General features: G+C 44.4%; 1 protein-coding gene across 4 annotated transcripts in view; it reads left to right on the top strand.

The window, feature by feature from the left end:
• The first annotated feature begins 8,874 nt into the window (after nucleotides 1-8,874).
• The window catches only part of CYP7B1 (cytochrome P450 family 7 subfamily B member 1), a 169,581-nt gene continuing 159,526 nt past the window's right edge, over nucleotides 8,875-18,929 (top strand). Inside the window, exon 1 of one of the 4 annotated variants that reach the window (XM_025180018.2) lies at nucleotides 8,875-9,285. Coding sequence is in view for 1 of the 4 variants with exons in the window: in XM_006113647.2 (XP_006113709.1) it covers nucleotides 9,188-9,285 (98 nt within the window). In the remaining 3 variants the exon portion in view is untranslated. Of the gene's footprint in view, nucleotides 9,286-9,388; nucleotides 9,632-18,929 lie in introns of those variants that run through there. The other 3 variants (XM_025180016.2, XM_006113647.2, XM_025180017.2) reach the window with 3 other exon arrangements.

An 18,929-nucleotide genomic window follows, 5' to 3' on the forward strand; every position in this document is an offset into this window, starting at 1 on the left:
TCCTCTTATAGCTACCCACAATGCAAGTGATAGCATAAGCAAGGAAAGCAGCTGTCCTAGTACTCCTATTCTCTTTCAATGCAGGAAGGCAGAAGTAGAGGATGAGTATAACCCTTGACTTTATCCACCAGTGTGTCATCTGCATAGCCAATGTGACATGGAGAAGTAATCTGCACCTAGTTAAATGTTGGCACAGATTACTTCCCTTATAGTTCAAGGGGAGAAGCAGGGACTGAATTATGACTTCTGGAGTCACAATTAATTCTCTGGTCTACCCCTAGAACAGCAAAGGACAGACTGTATTATTACAATCTAGCTAAGCATTTGGGATATTTGTAGCTTTGCCTATTTATTTTTATCTTTTATTATCTATCTGGATTCTTATACTTGCAGGAGATTGTGAGTGCCATTTGAAGCTCATTGCCATAAATTTCCCTAATTTCTTCCCACTATACCTGGGTTCAAAAGAGAATTAGGTAAGTGCCAACAGTGGCTATTATCCAAGATGGTCAGGGACAGTACCCCATACTCCAGGTATTTCTAAATCTGGGAATGCGAGAAGCTGGGATAGGATGACAGGAGGATGGATCATTCACAAATTGCTCTGTTCTGTTCATTTCCTCTGAAGCATCTGGCACTGGCAACTATCAGGAGACAGGAGTAGGTGGACCATTGCTCAGATCCAATATAGGGTGTTCTTCTGTACTCCCTTTTTCTCCTCTTTCATATATTTATTTATTCATATATCTGTCTTTCTCTCTCTCACACACACTCGTGTGTGTGCACACACACACTCCTGTGAACACTGGAAATTGTTACAGTGCTTCTTGGAAACCTATCATAGTCACAATTTTATCATAAAAGCAACACAGAAGATTAAAATCTGATAGATACTGCTCATAAAAGTTTCATGATTTTATTGCACAGTCAAGTGCTTGGTTGAAAAAAGAACATCACATGTAATAAAAATAAGTGTAAAATGGTTGAAATTGTTTCATTTATTGTTTCATTTTAAAAAAGGTATTAAATGAGCAATATTTGAAGTAGCAAAAAATCAAACTACTTTAAACAGCAGATGAACAGTAATATGATTTTGTAACCCTCACAGAGAAGATATTTATCATTTGTAAATCAGTGATTATAAGTTTCCCTGATTTAACTGAACTGATATAAAATAATATTAAAATGACACAAAACGTTCTATGATACCAATGCAAAAAACATAATTAGTGCTGTGTAAATCCATCTAAACTGATCATAGATGTATGCAATGTTCCTTGATAAGAAGATATGTCAGTTACTCATTTCACTTATTCCATATAGTGGGAGATACACTGCTGCCTCATTGTCTCAAAATTTCATTTTGCCAAAGTGCGGCCAGTAGAATTTCCCTGAGCCTCTTCTCCCACATCCAGCCTGGCAACTTGCAGCCCCTAAGCTACCACCCTCCTCCGCCCATGCCATGAGAGCAACTTCCCTGGAGCCCCTGCTTCCCCTGCCCTTATCTTACCTTCCCTGCTGGCAAGCCTGAAACCCTCAGTTTATGAATCCAGATCATCCTGTTTCCCAGACCCAGTTTATCCCTGTTGCCAAGAAGAGTTGCTACTGTGGTTTCAGCAGTTGGTGGCAGATGAGGGCCCAACTGCCAGAACTGGACCCATGAAGTGGGATCTGGTTGGAATGTGGCTATGATGATGGGCTTAAGTGGTGGCCAGGCCACCAATGTGCTCTCTTTCTCTGCTGTGTTCAGAGTGAACTTCAGAAGTTTTCAGGTTTTAAACAATGTATGTATGTGGGTGGGCGAGTGGGGCTTTGAACCTCCTACTTAATGGCACTTTGTGCCTCCTACTTAATTTCCAATGTCTATGATCTATTTCTCCATAGCAGTATTTAACTGACTTAACTAGGAGAGCCTTCTTTCTCTTCTTGCAAGCCCCTGCCTCATTCACTATATCCTGTGACATTCTATACCTTAAAGGTGTGTCCTGTAAAGCCCATATGCCTAATTTTTTATATAATTGCAGACTTATATACATACCTATAAAGCAAACCTTGTAAGGTATCAGGAAAAGCTATGATCTGCAAAAGTAATTTCTCTAAGGCTTCATCTTCACTGCAAGTTTTTTTTTGCAAAAAACATGTTAAGGGACTCATTAGCATGAGTTGTGACCTCATTAGCATATTTTCTGCCATTTCTTTTTGTGCAAGGGGTTTTTCCGCAAAAAAGAAGCAATGTGGATGGGTTTTTTTTCCCGTTAGCATATTTTCTGCCAAAAAAGCTGCAGTGAAGATGTAGCCTAACTGTATATGTATATCATCAAAGCATATGAAGTTATGTGAATGTTTTATATGGTTGTCACTAAAACATACTATAAGTCAGGAAATCAGCCAAATGTTACCTTCCCATAGTCAATAGCAAAGAGCGTAATCCATGCCCAGACAGGATACCAACAGCTATTGTCCAGCAAAGAAGCTACAACTCAATGACTCACCTGCATGAGACCACACTAGGGGAATTGCTCAACTTTGTATGGGGACTCAGCAATGCCCATCAAACATTCCTGGACTTGTATTCTCCAGGCACATGGCACTGAAGGTGTAAGAGACCCCAGGAGCCCCTTGATTGGCCTTTGTCCTGCCCCCAACCTATTCTGGAAGCAACAATGACACTCAGAAGACTGAAGACTCTAACAGAGGAGTCTGGCATATGTTTAAGGGAAAAACCTGTATATTAAGGACTACAATATCCAGTGAGGTGAGAACAACTGATTAGGCTCTTGTCCTTCTGCTTTTAATCAGATAGTTTCTTCTTTTCCAGGCCCAGTGGAGGTAGGATTGAGGGCTGTCTCTAGACTGGCAAGTTTTTCCGGAAAATCATCTGCTTTTGTGGAAAAACTTGCCAGCTGTCTACACTGGCCGCTTGAATTTCCGCAAAAGCACTGATGATCTCATGTAAGATCGTCAGTGCTTTTCCGGAAATACTACGCTGCTCCCATTCCGGCAAAAGTCTTTTTCCGAAAAACTTTTGCGCAAAAGGGACAGTGTAGACAGCAGAGAGTTGTTTTCCGCAAAAAAGCCCCGATCACGAAAATGGCAATCAGGGCTTTTTTGCGGAAAACCGCGTCTACATTGGCCACGGACGCTTTTCTGCAAAAAGTGCTTTTGTGGAAAAGCATCCTGCCAATCTAGACGTGCTTTTCTGAAAATGCTTTTAACGGAAAACTTTTCCGTTAAAAGCATTTTCGGAAAATCACGCCAGTGTAGACATAGCCTCACTGTTTTGTATTCCCAGACCAGACATGGCTTGCAGTATTCCAGAATTGCAACTGTAGGGTAAGTCCTGATCTGCCCTGGTCTGGACCATGCCCAGTGCAAATGTACTGGGGGATTTAGTTTCAAAGCTCTAGCAAGTCTGTACTAAGCATGTGTAAACTGAAATTTTTAAGTGTGGAAAATTGCCAGATTTGGGCACAAGGCACATTCCTGGCATAAAGCCCATTCCCTGTCAAATTTCAAGTCCCTGCTGAGATGCTAGAGATTCTCTAGAAAATGTCACCAGAATTATTTAACATGGGCAAAACAATGTATTTTTCCCCAGCTTCATTCTCAAAAACAGCTGGACTGTTTTGGCTGAAATTTCTAAGTAAATTCAGCTTGAGACAAACAACTGAGATAAAGAATGTCTGGCCAAACAGTCGACATTTGACAAAGCTATAGATAAATGAAAACAGTCTTATTATGGGAAATGTTCAGGCAACTTTAACTATAGGCAATGCTATCTCACTGATATATTATTGATATGGACCTGATTGTCTGTATACCACATAACAAGGGTCCTTACACTTTAATTCCAGTGCACAAGGAGACCAGCCGGTGGAGTAGTGGCTACTCCATGTACTACACTGAGTATGGGCAATGGATATTTGAGGGAGGGGACAAAAAGGCAAATGTGAATGGTAAGCAGATAGACGACTGGCTGGTGAGTGGGCGGGAGAGATCCTACGGGGAGAGGGGAAAGAGATATGAGCAGAGTGTGGGGAGGTCTCAGAGGAAGAGAGGCAACAGGTGGGTAGGGGGGCTTTGGAGAAGGGGATGAGCAGGGGGAGGCCTTAGGGTGAGGCCATGGTCTGGGTGCACCCAAACTGAAGAGTTATATGCCACCCATAGCATATAACATATGTCACCCATGCTATCTGCAGTGACATTGATTACTATATTTAATTAAAATATTCCACAGATTAATCACCCTGTGAAAAGTTACATACTATAGAGATTATGGTACATTATGTACTAAGTTGATTTTAAATATTCTACAGTCTCATAAGACAAAAAATATGATCAATATCATTTTACAACATTGGCAATAGGAAATATACACACCGTATGCATTGTGAATGGAAGCATATGTACAAAAGAGTCACAGTTTAAACAGGAGAAATTTAACTGAACATCTATTTATTTATCTTATGCTGCTCCCTGACATGATATAAGAACACTTACATATAATATTACATTTATATAAGTGACTTTCAACCTGAAGGATTTAAAAATATTTTATAAAGTATATATATGGACAAATCTCTTCATTGTATTGTTTTCTAGGGATCTGTTCTGTATTCAGTGGAGTTTTAGTATTTATTTAAGACCCAATCCTACTGCACTTTCCTAGCATACGTTAGCACTACCAACAATTTAGGTGATGTCAACACTACTATATGAAAGTGGAATTGTATTAGTAATCTTTAATAATCTTTTACTATCGTGAGGACAGGAGTGGCTGGTGCTTGAGGGAGGAGGGGATACAAGGAGGTCCATCCAGAGGGACAGGGTGGGTCATCAGGGACATAGTGGGGGTGGTGAACCTCACGAGTGCTACTACGAGTCATCTGTGAGTATTCCCAGTTGTCTACATTTCATGATTATGATGAATTAGGAGCTCTATAATAGTCTCATGACATCCTGTACCTAAAACAGAAGAGTTTGCAGGTCTTGAAAGAATGTTTTTAGAGTAAGTTCAAATACTGCTGAGTCTTACACTGAAAGAAACATGATTATCTAAAATTATATGATGGGAAAATGCATTTATTCTGCAAAAGCATCAAATAATCAGACTTCACAAAGAAAAAGAAGAGGAAAGCTGGGGAGGAGTTCAGAGGATCAGAGTTCAGGGTTTCATTTCGGCCTCCCCAGTATAGCTGCTTCAGTTTTATTGGGCAACTCTGACGCACTTTCGAGGTCAGGGGGGTTAAGTTTCTTGCGAATTCACCTATCCAAGTAGTGTGTCAATGGCTACATCAACACTGGCATGATTTTCTGGACATGCTTTTAACGGAAAAGTTTTCCGTTAAAAGCATTTTCAGAAAAGTGCGTCTAGATTGGCAGGACGCTTTTCCGCAAAAGCACTTTTTGCGGAAAAGCGTCCATGGCCAATCTAGACGAGCTTTTCCGCAAAAAAGCCCCGATCGCCATTTTCGCGATCGGGGCTTTTTTGCGGAAAACAACTCTCTGCTGTCTACACTGGCCCTTTTGCGCAAAAGTTTTTCGGAAAAAGACTTTTGCCCGAACTGGAGCAGCATAGTATTTCCGCAAAAGCACTGACAATCTTACATGAGATCATCAGAGCTTTTGCGGAAATTCAAGCGGCCAGTGTAGACAGCTGGCAAGTTTTTCCGCAAAAGCAGATGATTTTCCGGAAAAACTTGCCAGTCTAGACACAGCCAATATGTACATCTCTGGTGCTACATGAATAATTGTAACAGTGCTTTTTATGTGAAACTTCCATCCAGTAGGAATTGAGATGGCTCATTTTGTGTATAGCCACCAAACAGCAATTAGGGTATGTCTACACTACCCCGCTAGTTCGAACTAGCGGGGTAATGTATGCATACCGAACGTGCTAATGAAGCCCGGGATTTGAATTTCCCGGGCTTCATTAGCATAAAGCCGGCTCCGCCATTTTTAAAAGCCGGCTTGTTCGAACCCCGTGCCGCGCGGCTACACGCGGCACGGGCTAGATAGTTCGAACTACGTAGTTGTTCCGAACTATCTGTACGCCTCACGGAACAACTACGTAGTTCGAACTATCTAGCCTGTGCCGCGTGTAGCCGCGCGGCACGGGGTTCGAACAAGCCGGCTTTTAAAAATGGCGGAGCCGGCTTTATGCTAATGAAGCCCGGGAAATTCAAATCCCGGGCTTCATTAGCACGTTCGGTATGCATACATTACCCCGCTAGTTCGAACTAGCGGGGTAGTGTAGACATACCCTCTGATAGTAACAATATAACCAGTGCCTTAGAGTTAAAAGAATCTGTGCTATTAGGCATTTTGTAAGGTTTGATTGTGTAAAGTTCTGGGCACTGTTGTCCAATGAAATTTGATGGCACTTGGCATCTAGTAGTATCAAACCCTTGGTACTGCAAAAATAAGACCTGATTTGTGTTTTATTCTGGCTAGTAAATAAGAACAAAGTTAATAATTACAAAACACTGTTGTAACCCTCTTTATTGCCTAACCCATGTCCAGTAATCTGTCCCATGTTTGGTATTTCAAATCACGTCTTACTTTAGCTTTTATAGGCTATGTGCACAGTTACCCAGCGCTGCCTGGGTCATTAAGGAGGGGCTCAGGGCAGGGGGCTGGAGGTGTGTGTGGGGGTGCTGGACTCAGGCTTGAGGGATGAGGAAGGGCTCAGGGTACGGGGGTGGAGGTGCAGGAGTCAGGGCAGGGGGGTGGGAAGTGTGTGGGGACTCAGGAAAGAGGGTGGGAGGTGCAGGAGGTTGGCCAATCACTTAGGGGGAGGTTAGTGACATCCTGGGGCTGGCCAGGATGATGGGAGCATGGTGCCTTGACAATAGATCTTCAGGGCTGGCCAGGGCAAGTGGGGCCATGTTGCCCGGCTTGCGGCTCACCAGCACAGGAACTTTATCCGTGTATGGTGGCCAGCAACATCCATAGCCTCACCCCCACCTTGCCACTCTTTTACTGGTGCATCCACCCCCCCTGTGGTCATTCTGCAGCATAACTGTGCTGCTAACAGACCCCTCCCTCTGTGTTTTTTGAGAAACAATCACATTCCAGGCACATCCCATTGTCCTGGCACAACCAAATCCTGACCTTGCTTTAAATTAGGATAAGAGAAAGCTCATACCAAATTTGGTGCTCCTAGCTCTTGCCTTTTAGAAGGACTTCTGAGCAAACAGACTCATAGACAGACAGGCACATAGGGCACTTTTAGAAACATAATAGATTAAAAATTGTATGTAGATTATGAATTCTCCCAGTAAGGTTGTTGCACAATACTGGAGTTTTACAACAGAGATCATTTGTGCAATGAAGGGCATGTAATAGTCTGTAATGTCTTTCAATACAGTGCTTTTCAGTGCTGATTTGCTGCATTCACCGTGGATTAGCTCAACGCCACAATGAGCTAATGATTCTTGTAAATCTAAGATTTCCAAAAGAATAATTTAAAGTCCAGACTCCGGTAGAAAAAAGCAGAAGAGGAAGAAAGTTTAAACTCTGATTCTCAGGATGACAGGAAAACATCAGTTTTTCTTTCAGTAAGAAGGTTGGCCTGATCCTTGCACATCATAGTATTGCTTTCTGTCCCTTGACTTTGGTGGGATTACAACCAATTATGGACATCCCCTTGGATTGAAGTGTTTTCCATAATATACAGACTGGGTGCGTCTAGATTGTCAAGATTAGCTGTCTACACTGGCCGCTTGACTTTGCGCAAGAGCACTGACTTTGTAATGTACAAAATCAGTGCTTCTTGCGCAAATACTTTCCCGTGCCCGCTCGGGAAAAAGCCCTCTTGCGCAGTGTAGACAGGGAAGAGGGCCAGTGTAGACAGGGAAGAACTGTTTTGCGCAAAAAAGCCCTGATAGCTAAAATGGTGATCGGGGCTTTCTTGCACAAAATTGTGTCTAGACTGGCCATGGATGCTTTTGTGCACAAGCACTTTTTGCACAAAAGCATCCGTGCCAATCTAGATGCTCTTTTGCGGAAATACTTTTAATGGAAAAACTTTTCCATTAAAAGTATTTCCGCAAAATCATGCCAGTCTAGACGCAGCCACTTTGTTTGGTTCAATGGCTCTCAACACCCCCACACAGGATACAAATTGCTCCAAATCCAGCTGGTTTAGCCTATTTTATGGGACTGAAAGATACCAATTTAAACTCCATCTAGCCTGTAATTGGGGCAGGGGTACACTACGGTCACCATGGAGGGGACAAATCCCAGAGGGGTGGCAGTGTTAGTCTGCACCTTTAAAAAAAAGCAGTGGTTCTGTGGCACCTTAGGCTGTGTCCAGACTCAGGGGTTTTTTCGAAAAAAGTAGCCTTTTTCCGAAAAAACTTCACCTGCGTCTAGACTGCAGCCACGTTCTTTCGAAATTAAATCGAAAGAATGCGGCTTTTCTTTCGACGGCGGTAAACCTAATTCCACGAGGAAGAACACCTTTTTTCAAAAGTGCTCTTTCGAAAGAAGGCGTTCTTGAAAGCAAACAGGGCTTTTCAGAAAGAGAGCACCCAGACTCACTCGCTGCTTTCTTTCGAAAAAGCGGCTTGCTTTTTCGAAAGTTCCGCGTGCAGTCTAGACGCTCTCTTTCGAAAGAGGCTTGCAGTCTAGACATAGCCTCAGAGACTAATCCAAATATATGGACTCAGGAGCTTTCGTGGGGAAACCCCCGCTTCATCAGCTGAGCAGGGACGTTCCTTTTAATTGTGGGTCATTCTTGGGTGGGCGGGTGATTTCTACAAGGTACATTCCCCAGCTCGCTGACTCAGCGCAGGGAACTTTTTAGGGCAGCAACGCATAGTTCACCCATTTCCCCTTCCTCGACACGTCTGTGCGGGGCCACTTCCCACTCCACCTCCTGCCCGGGCCTCCGGAGAACAAATAACTGCTCCCGGGGGCGGAGTGCAGCGCCTGCCCCCTCCAGGTCTGTCTGCCTCTCCCGTGGGCAGCAGGCGGGACAATCCCGGCTGGGGGAGGGGAGGGGAGCGGGCGGTTTGCCCAGCGGGTAGCCGAAGTCCCATGCCAAACCCAGCCCCTGGCCGGGGGAGGATCGGGAGGGGAGCTGCAGGCAGGGATCTGCAACAGACACAAACTTTCCCCTCAGAGGGCGAAGCAGCTTTTGCAGCAGCGGCGGGAGCAGGAGACGCGCTCGCTCTTCCTTAGCATGGGCCCCTGGGAGCTGCAGCTCTGCACCTACGGCCTAGCCCTCGCCACAGCGCTGCTCCTCTGGGCGGCGTGCGCCTGCGGCTGGAGGAGGAGGAGGTAAGGGGGCGGGGAGGCAATGGCTGTGCAGTGTTTGGACGAGCCCGGAGGGCTGCTTTTCCCTGGCCGGCTTGGCGGAGGCTTTGTGCGAATGGGGGCAGGAGGGGGGGGGGGGCGAGGGGTAAGTACCCCCATTCCCCGCCGGGCGCTGGGGCAGCGGGACGGTGAGTAGAAAGGCGGCGGCTCGGCTCCCCAGCCCAGGTCACGAGCCGTTCTCCGCGCGCCCTGCAAGCGGAGCTGCAAGATGCTGAGTTGCTGCTTTGGGACTGCCCTGAGCCTGTCACGTACTCCGCATAGAGCCAGGGGCTTTCGGGGCGTCTTCAAAGGCTCCTGTGAAATGCACAAGGTAAGTAACAAAGACTAGGGGCGCCTCTCACACTCCCAGAGTGACATGAACCTCCATTCCCCTCGTCCACTCGCAGGGATAACAGCAGCGACTGTTTTCTTAGCCGAGGATGTTGTCTGAAGATCCCATGTCCTGAGGCGAGGCAGCATCCAAATACAAGTTTGAAACTTGGCCCGTTTTTGAGATTTGCATATACCCCGTGATCTCTGCAGGGCTGGGAGAAGTTGGAAGCCTGTGATTTCCAAGTGAAGTGTTTGTGCAACATGCAGACACATGCATCGTGTACAAGAATGTGGTGGGCTGATGATTAACTCAAGAGGGATGATTTCTTGTGCTCTCAAATCAAAACCAGTGAGGATTTAAGATGTAATAGGTGTGCAGGGTCAGGCCTGTGGCATGTTTGCATGTAAAGTTCAATTACTAGGTATGGGAGGAACATTTCATCATTCCCTGGGTAAGAAAAACTGAGTGTTGAATACCACACATAGTATCAAATAAACAACTTACACTTTTCCTGCCCTGTCACTGTCAGCTTAAGGTGAAGTTGTATGTCATTTTTTGATGGGGGGCACTCCAAGTTTTTGAAAAGTGGTCAGGAGTGCACTTTTCTGTGGAGGAGATGTGGGGTCTAGAATGGAGATTGAGTGCAGAAGGGCATACGGGGTAAGGGACTGGGTACAGGAGACTGTGTAAGGTCTAAGAGGAAATGTGGGTAAAGGAGAGGTTTGGGGAGTGGAGTCAGGGAGGGAGTATAGGTGTAGGAGAAGATTCTGGCCTGGGGAGAGGTGTAGGTAGGGATACAGAGTCTGGGAAGGAGTTGTGACCTGGGCTAGGGGGATGCAGAGGGTTTGAATGGTGATCTGGGGGAGAGATTTGGGCTGTGGGAGGGGCCGGGGTGCCAGAGGAAGGCTTTAGCTGGGAGGTGCTTACCCTAAGCATCTCCTGACCAGCAGCCCTGCAGCACTCCCAAGGCAGGTTGGGCTCCCTGTCTGCTGCAGCTCCAGACTGCTTGAAAATACAGGCTGCTCTCCCCATGTGACTCTCAGCTCCAGGAGTAGGGAAAGCTTGCTGCCCCAACCCCCAGGTGAAAGCTTGGTTTCTGGAACAGAAGTGTATGACTGTTGTGCTAAAACAGAGTTACATTATAAATGAGACCTGGCAAATTCACTATCATGTCCAGCAAATCAAATGACTGTTTACTCAACTAAAATTCTATGAACTGAAACCAATATTCTTGACATTGAAAAGAACAAATAAAACATCATCCAGCTAGAATACTACAGATTTCTACATAGAGCTTTCATACTAGCACACTACCTGTCTACAATAAAATGTGCAAAACTAAGGCAAATGCACAGATTTTTTTTTATAAAAAAAATGATGAGGAGAAACCAATCCATACTGAGAGGAAAGAGAAACATGGCGAAAATGGCATCAGACTATATAGCGGCTGACAAATAGACACAGGATCAAACCCAGTATGTAGCTCCAGCCCTTGGTAACACCTGTATAGCTTGTCATGGCTGTGAAGCCTTGTTGAATTAAATTATTGAACAATTATTCATATTTTGTGAACTCTTTTAATTTACCATTTTTATTTTTATTGCATTTCAGACCACATAAAAGGAGTTTAAATGTCCTAATGATTTAGAGAATTTTCTTTAATTCCTATGGATACGTCTACACAGCAGGGCTAATGTTGAATTAAGCTACGCAAGTTCTGCCACGTCAATTGCGTAGCTGAAGTCGAAATACCTTAAGTCGGCTTTTGGTGCTATCTATGCAGCAGGAAGTTGAAGGAAAAGCCTTTTTCCTTCGACTTCCCTTATTTTTCATGAAATGAGGGTTTCAGGAGTCGGAGAAAGAAGTCCTCCAACTTTACATTATTTTGAAATAAAGGTTTGTAATGTAGATGTGCACTATGTTATTTTGGAATATGTCAGTTATTCCAAAATAACGCTGCTCTGTAGGTGTACCTTATAAGTTTCATGAGGCGTTGCGAGGATGACTTTCTTTAGAAGCTGTTCAAAGGTGAGGGAAGCACTAGCTCTAGTTTGGCTTCAGCACATGCTAAGTGCTTTGGTTTGCTGGTTAGGTATGGCTTGCAGAATTGGGGTCCTTTATTTGGAGTGGCTTATTTAAAACAGCTGCAGTGTGTAAGATTTTGTTCTTAAGTATTACTGAATTTAATATTTTTGCTGTTTCTTGCATAGTAATATAAGTGTGCATTAATCATAATCAGGTTTCAGGATGAGGTAAAGGCAGCCTCTTTGCTAAATTACTTAAATACATTATTGCAAAGGATTGCAAAGGAAGGAGTTTCCCTTTTTATAAACATTTATTTGTTGAATTGTGGTAGTAATAATAATAATAATAAAGAATAAAGAATACAAAGGAAAGGCTAATTTCTAACAATCTTTACCAAAGTTTAACATCAAGGATAGTGAAGAAACATAATTAAGAACAAAAGTTTTCTCGATTACTGCAAATATTATTTTGGGTTAAACTTCAGTATCTGTTATTGCATGAAGAATAAAGGCTGCTCTGGAGGGACTGGTAGCCAAAACTAGGCTTTAGAGTTAATACTCTGAGATGAATAAAAAAAAGTATATCCCATGTAACTTATGTGAACTTTACCATATAGCAATGCAAGTATTGCCATAAGGGAGTAGACCAATGGTCCTTCCAGTTCAACATCCAGTCTCTAATGATGGTCAGAACCAATGCTTCAAAGAACCCTGAAGTGGGGAATTATGGAATATATATACCTTAAGGCAGGGTGGGGAACCTAAGGCATGGGGGTCAGATGCAGCCAAGGGTGCCATTTCGGGAGGTTAATAGGGGCAGCAGCCGTGCATTCTGGGAGTGAGGGGAAAGAGCTCTCTTTACCACCCAGGTGTGAGAGGCATGCATGGACTGCAAGCATTTTCCCCTCACTCCCTTAGCGTCCGGGGAACGGGATGAAAAGGAAGTTGTGTCCCAGAGGGCACAGCTGTTGCCCCTCCCCCACACCCTCCTGAAATGGCTCCCTTGGATACAGTCCCTGGGTTGCCTGGATCTGGGCCCTGAGGCTTAGGGCCTACTCCAGCAGTTGGGAGCCTGCGCTGGCATGCTAGCCCCTCTGCCTCCTCCCTTTGGCCCCTGGCCCACAACTGATTTTTCTGTGGGTCAGCGGCCTCTACCCAAAAGTTCCCCACCCCTTCCCTAAGGGACATTTCTTACTACCCCCCTCAGTTACAGCTTGATTGTGCCCTGAATCATGCTTGTGTTCAAACTTCTTTCTCCTCATTAGTTCAGACTCCCTCACACACACACAAAAAAAAGACTAAAATCCTTCTGAGCCCAGACAGATACTTCTGAAAGGAAGATAGATTTCATCTTGGTCTCCAGAACATCTTGTCCTTCTTTGTGACAAGTTGTGAGCCTGTTAACAGCTTTCTTACCAAGTGAATTGTAGTTCACGAGATGTCATCAGCTTGTCTTTTTCACCACTCTGCTAATTTAGGCAATATGTTAAGGTAGTTTTCTGTTTGAGGAAACATTAGGAAGGACAAAGAGGATACCAGAAAATCTAACCTATGCTGTTATCTCTTTCACCTAAGAACTTGTTTTAGTGTGCTATGTGTTGCAAGGGCATTGAATGCATAAAAAACAACAAATAGTCCAGTAGCACCTTAAAGACTAACAAAACATGTAGATCTGTGGTCACCAACCCGTCGATCGCGAGGCCTCGACCAGTCGATCGCGAGGCGTTCGGGCACCCTCACCCCCCATTTTTCCTTCACCCCCAAGAAGCCCCACTACCTAACTCTGTTTTAGTGCCGGCTTCCCGCGGGGTGGACGGAAGTCCTGTCTGAAGCCCGTGTCACATCCGGGGGTTCCAGAAGTGCGCGGGCTGCTCCCCTCCCACAGCTCTGTTGTGTGCTGGGGGAGGGAGTATTGGCCCTGGGGGAGGAGTGCGGTGGCTTCCCTGCGCCGCCGGTGCTGGAGGGATGAGTCGAACGCAGGGGTTTCCCTGCGCCGCGGGAGCGGGGGTCGGCCCCGGGGTTTGGCCACGCTGCGGGAGAGGAGGGGGTTGGCTGGGCTGTGCCGCGGGAGGGGGATTTGGCCCCAAGGCAGGAGCCCGCAGGGGTTGGCCGCGCTGTGGGAGGGCAGGGGAGACAAGGGGAGGGGAGGGGAGGGGGGAGTTGGCCTGGCTTGGCAAGGCCGGGCCGCGCCGTGAGAGGGGGGTTTGGCTCCGGAGCAGGCGCCTGTGAGGGTTGGTCGTGCTGCGAGAGGGGGTTGGCTGCGCTGCGGGAGGGGGGGGTTTGGCCCTGGGGCAGGCTCCCGCAGGAGTTTGGCCCTGCTGCGGGAGGGTGGGATTTGCCCCGGTGCAGGCTCTAGCGGGGGTTTGCCCCCACCGCGGGAGGGAGGGGTTGGCCCTGGGGCAGGCATGTGCGGGGTTTCCCTGCGCTGTGGGGGGGGGAGGGAGTTGGGCCTGGAGGAGGCAGGTGCTGGCTTCCCTCTGGGGAAGGGGGGGGGAGAATCCTGGGAGGAGGCAGATGCAGGGAACTCTCTGCTGCCACTGGCACCCCGCCCCCTGTCCGCTCTCCCCACTCCCCAAACCCCACTCCCCCATCCCCAGCTACAGAACTCTGTCCCCATTCCCGTCCCCACTCCCCTGTCCCCAGCTACAGAGCTCTGTCCCCATGCCCATCCCCACTCCCTGAACTCTGTCCCCACTGGCATTCTGTCCCCTGCTGCAGAACCCTGTCCTCTGCCCTCCCAGCAGCCTGTTCCCTCTCCCCTGCCCCCAGCCGCAGAACTGTCCCCACAAAATGTATAATTATAAATGCTTCATTTTAGATTTAAATAGCATGAATAAAAAACAGACCATTTATTTCATAACTATTAACATGTGATTTTAATTTTATATATCGCATAATTTAAAAATAAACTTTATCAGAGTGTGTAAGTAAGGGCTGGGGATAGCAAGTGATGGACAGGAGGAGAATAGAGAGGGTGGGGCTTCGAGGAAGGAGCGGGGCAGTAGATCTTTGCCTGTTCTGATATTTAAAAAGTGATCTTGGGTGTAAAAAGGTTGGAGACCACTGATGTAGATGGTATCATGAGCTTTCATGGGCACAACCCCCTTCTTCAGATTATAGGAGTGTTAGAAGTCCAAATCCAAGAATAAATAAGGGAAGAAGGGAGGAGGGGGGGAGGGAGCAGAGGGGAAAAAAAGGGGGGGAAAAAAGGAAGGGAGGTAAGAAAAAAACCAAAGACCTGAAACAAGATTGCGATTTGGAGATCCATTAATGAGTGTCCAGGAAGATTAAATCTTTAATCTTTAACACTTTATCTTCCTGGTCACTCATTAATGCCAAGTCGCCATTTTGTTTCAGACCAATTCCACAAGCCTAATACACAGAGAAGGGTTGGAACTTAACTCCATTCACAAGTTTAATTCTTATGCAAATAGTATGAATCAAGATATGGCTCAGGCATTACCTCCACATCTTAATGACTTAAGCAGCCAAACAATGAAAGTGCTAATGGTTCTTATCAGACTCTTGTAACTGTTTAGTCTCTAAGGTGCTACTAGACTATTTGTTGTTTTTTAAAGTTTTTCCTGTTCCAGACTAACTTGGCTACCCCTCTGAAGCTATTGAATACATAGATATTTTCATGACCTGCGTATTAGTTTTGTCCTCTGCACTTTTTATTGTCTTAGCCATCTTCACCCTAAAATTAATAGGCTAATGACTAATTAACTCTGTTTTAAGCAGGGAAGAGAAACATTTTAATTATTAAAATAACTACAAAATAATTTGTTGTTTTAGTGCTTGTATTATGTTTTTCAACAACCTAGATTCATTATTATGCTGAAAAATGGTAAGTAGTGGTTAAAATTTATTTATCTGCATTTTTCTTCTGTTAGAGCTCAGCAAGGGTTGGATGAAGGGAAATAAGCAAATACCTGATATTTTCAAGCTGTAGAATCACAGTTCACTAGGTTTTCCGTTCTCAAGCAACTAGAAAAGGACTGTGGAGCTGTTATCTTGAGGATATTGCATAATGGTCTGTCTCAAACAGTTATTCAGGGCTGATTCTCAGTCTGCTCAAAAAAAGATCTGTGCCTAATGTATATGTAAGTTTATGTTTTTCATCCAGGTGTGGAGGATGGATTTTGGGCAAAAGTAAAATACATCTTAGTAAGTAACATACTTCACAAGAATCTATGATTTGCAATATTCTTTGCTTAAGGTACACTGCCACCTAGCAACAGTTATTTTTCCCCTCCAACTTAATTTGACCTATTTTCTGCTTAATTTCTACTTAGTCTTGTCATTATTAACCTCAGGAAGTCATCCACATATGTTTTACCAACTTTTGCACAGGAATTGTCAAGGAAACAAAATCTATTGTAGCAATTTTAGGGCAAATAAAATTACAAAGAATTATTAGCTTCTCACCGTTAAACATTTTTTTCGCTTACAAATCAATATTCTGATTTTGTCTTTCCAAAAATTTTATAAGAAACTCTGGCCATCTTTCTTCTTTAGGAAGTGCTAATGGAACTTTGTGTTGCTTTAATCTTTTATCACTTATAAGAGAAAATGAACAAAAGAAAAGGATAACTGTTGTTGTAATTTATTAGTTCTGTACAAAATCAATTCAGCCTTAACTATGCAGCTGTGATTGGTGTCTCAATCCTATGTATAGCACACCATATTATACAGCTTGTAGAATTTGTGGAGCAAATAAATGTCCCTACTCCAACATATTGGCATTCCTAAAGCATGAACTAGGATAAACATATGGTAAAGGATAGAATGCCTCATAGAATAGATTGGTCTTCATTAATTTTTTGAAGGAAGAGATGGAGAGTATTTGACAAACTGTAATTGGGTGACTGGTTGAAGTGTAAGGGATGGTATGGAAGAAGACACAGAGGAGAAAATCTTAATCCTGGAGGTCCTGGGCAGATACAGTGAGACAAATTAACCACCCCTTCTGAAGGCATAATGGTGGAAATGGTCATTTCAGCTTCTTCAGCACTGGTGTCATGACTTGGTTGTTCATTGTCTGAGGCACCAGGAAGTGACATCTCCTGTTGTACTCCTTCTTGGTATGGTCTACAAAGAATTGTCTTGCAGTTGGTCAAGGCATTGGAAGATCTAGATTTGCTGCTGGTTCTATCATATATATTCTGTATCATCTTAGGAAAGTCATTTAGTCTCTCTGTGCCTCAGATCCCCATCTGTAACACGAGGATAATACTTCTTTCCTACATGATGATTCATGTTCTGAATACTCACAATTGCAGGAATAGCCCCATGGCTGTGTCTACATTGGCATCCCTTTCCGGAAAAGGGATGCTAATGAGACACTTCAGAATTGCAAATCCGCGGGGGATTTAAATATCCCTCGCGGCATTTGCATTTACATGGCTGCCGCTTTTTTCCGGCTCGGGGTTTTTGCTGGAGAAAAGCGCCAGTGTAGATGCGATTTTTCCAGAAAATAAGCCCTTTTCCGGAAGATCCCTTATTCCTACTTGAAAGCACACACTTGAAATCGCATCTACACTGGCGCTTTTCTCCAGCAAAAACCCTGAGCTGGAAAAAAGCGGCAGCCATGTAAATGCAAATGCCGCGGGGGATATTTAAATCCCCCGCGGATTTGCAATTCCGAAGTGTCTCATTAGTATCCCTTTTCCGGAAAGGGATGCCAATGTAGACACAGCCCATATGTCCCACCTCTCATGGGAATGGGAGGACAAGATGATGTGCATAATGGCAGATGCCTGACTCTGCATTATATTACAGTTAATTCATAATCATTTATTTCTGGGGAAAACCCATTATAGAGTTGGTATGATATGAGGTTCCCCCCCAGAAATAAATGATTGTTTATAGTAAAACTGAATCAGGTTACATGATGTTAAGTACTTTACCTTGTGATATAGTTTAACTTCTTTTCCCCCCATGTGTGCGCACTGTTTCTTGATAAATATACTTTTTTTGACTAATAAATACCCTTTTGCACTTCTGGGAAATTTTTGGCTGACCACAAGTCCTGCATTACAAACATCTCTGTTTTCTAAACCACATGGAGCTTGGCTTTATATATTCAGTTCCTTTCTCCACAAACTGGCTTTTTGAATGTTGCCAAGTTCTTCTGTTTTGTTTGGCATATGTCTGGAAAAAATAAAATCTTGGCTCCCTTTTAGAACATATCTTGTTTCTTCTTAACTGCTTGTACTTTCTCTCTTTTTGTAATTCAAATCAGAAAAAAATACTGTGGCTGTGCTTCTAATATTTCAATTTTGGTGCAGTTTTCTGAGCCATATTCTGATATTCTGAAAAATTGTCACTCTTTGTGGGCCTGATTATTGCCCACTGAATTTAATGGGAATATCTCCACTGGCTTCAGTGAACAGTAGATCAGGCCATGATCAAATGGTCAGTTCCACTCCTCTGCTTTGAACAAAGAAGACTAAAGTGGGGCTAAAAAGGGAACATAAAGATTGACACCTCCTCCCCCCCTTTGTTATATGCTCCTTCATTGTTGGTAACAAAATGCAACTTTGCAGGATCAGGTTTCTTGGGAGAAGCTGGATCCGTGAGCAGATATGCTGTCTACATGTGCTGTCCTGGGGATCTGTCAGAGATTCAAGTGAATATTTGTCAGAAGATGAGGGTATTCCTTGAGGTACTACCGTGTACTCCATGTCTATAGTCCCTCTCAAAGACATGTCTACATTATAGCTGAGAGTGCACTTCCCTTTACAGATAGACAAAGATGCTAGGTCTGCTCAAGCTGGCCCACTAAAAATATTAATTTAGCTGGGGATAGTATGGGAGCAACTTAGACTAGCTTTTTGAATACAAGCTTGCTTGGACTCCCCCCTGCCCTCTGAATGTAGTACTTGGGTGATTGGTCCAAGCTGCTGCTCTGCTACACTGCTATTTTTAGTGTACTAACTTGAATTGAGCTCTCAGTTGTAATGTAGACATAGTCATAGATAATCAGTGGCATGATGGCTTCTGAGAATGGGCCAGGCAGCACCACAGAGGGTCAACCCTGCTTTGTGCAGGTAGAAATCATGTTCCTTATGGAGTTTCAAGTCTGCATCTCCTGCCTTTGCGGTAGCTCACTAAATCCGGCCTCTTTTACATGAGCCGTCATCAAACCTTTGCTAAGTGACTGTTGCAGAATTTTCTTGGGTCTCCTCTCTCCACCTTCAAGGTTTAGTAAAGGAGAGTGCAATGCAAAAAAAGTCTTATTAAATAAACATTGGGTAAAGCTTTATCAT

The sequence above is a fragment of the Pelodiscus sinensis genome, chromosome 2, assembly GCF_049634645.1.
Source record: "Pelodiscus sinensis isolate JC-2024 chromosome 2, ASM4963464v1, whole genome shotgun sequence".
In the NCBI taxonomy this organism is placed as follows: domain Eukaryota; kingdom Metazoa; phylum Chordata; order Testudines; family Trionychidae; genus Pelodiscus; species Pelodiscus sinensis.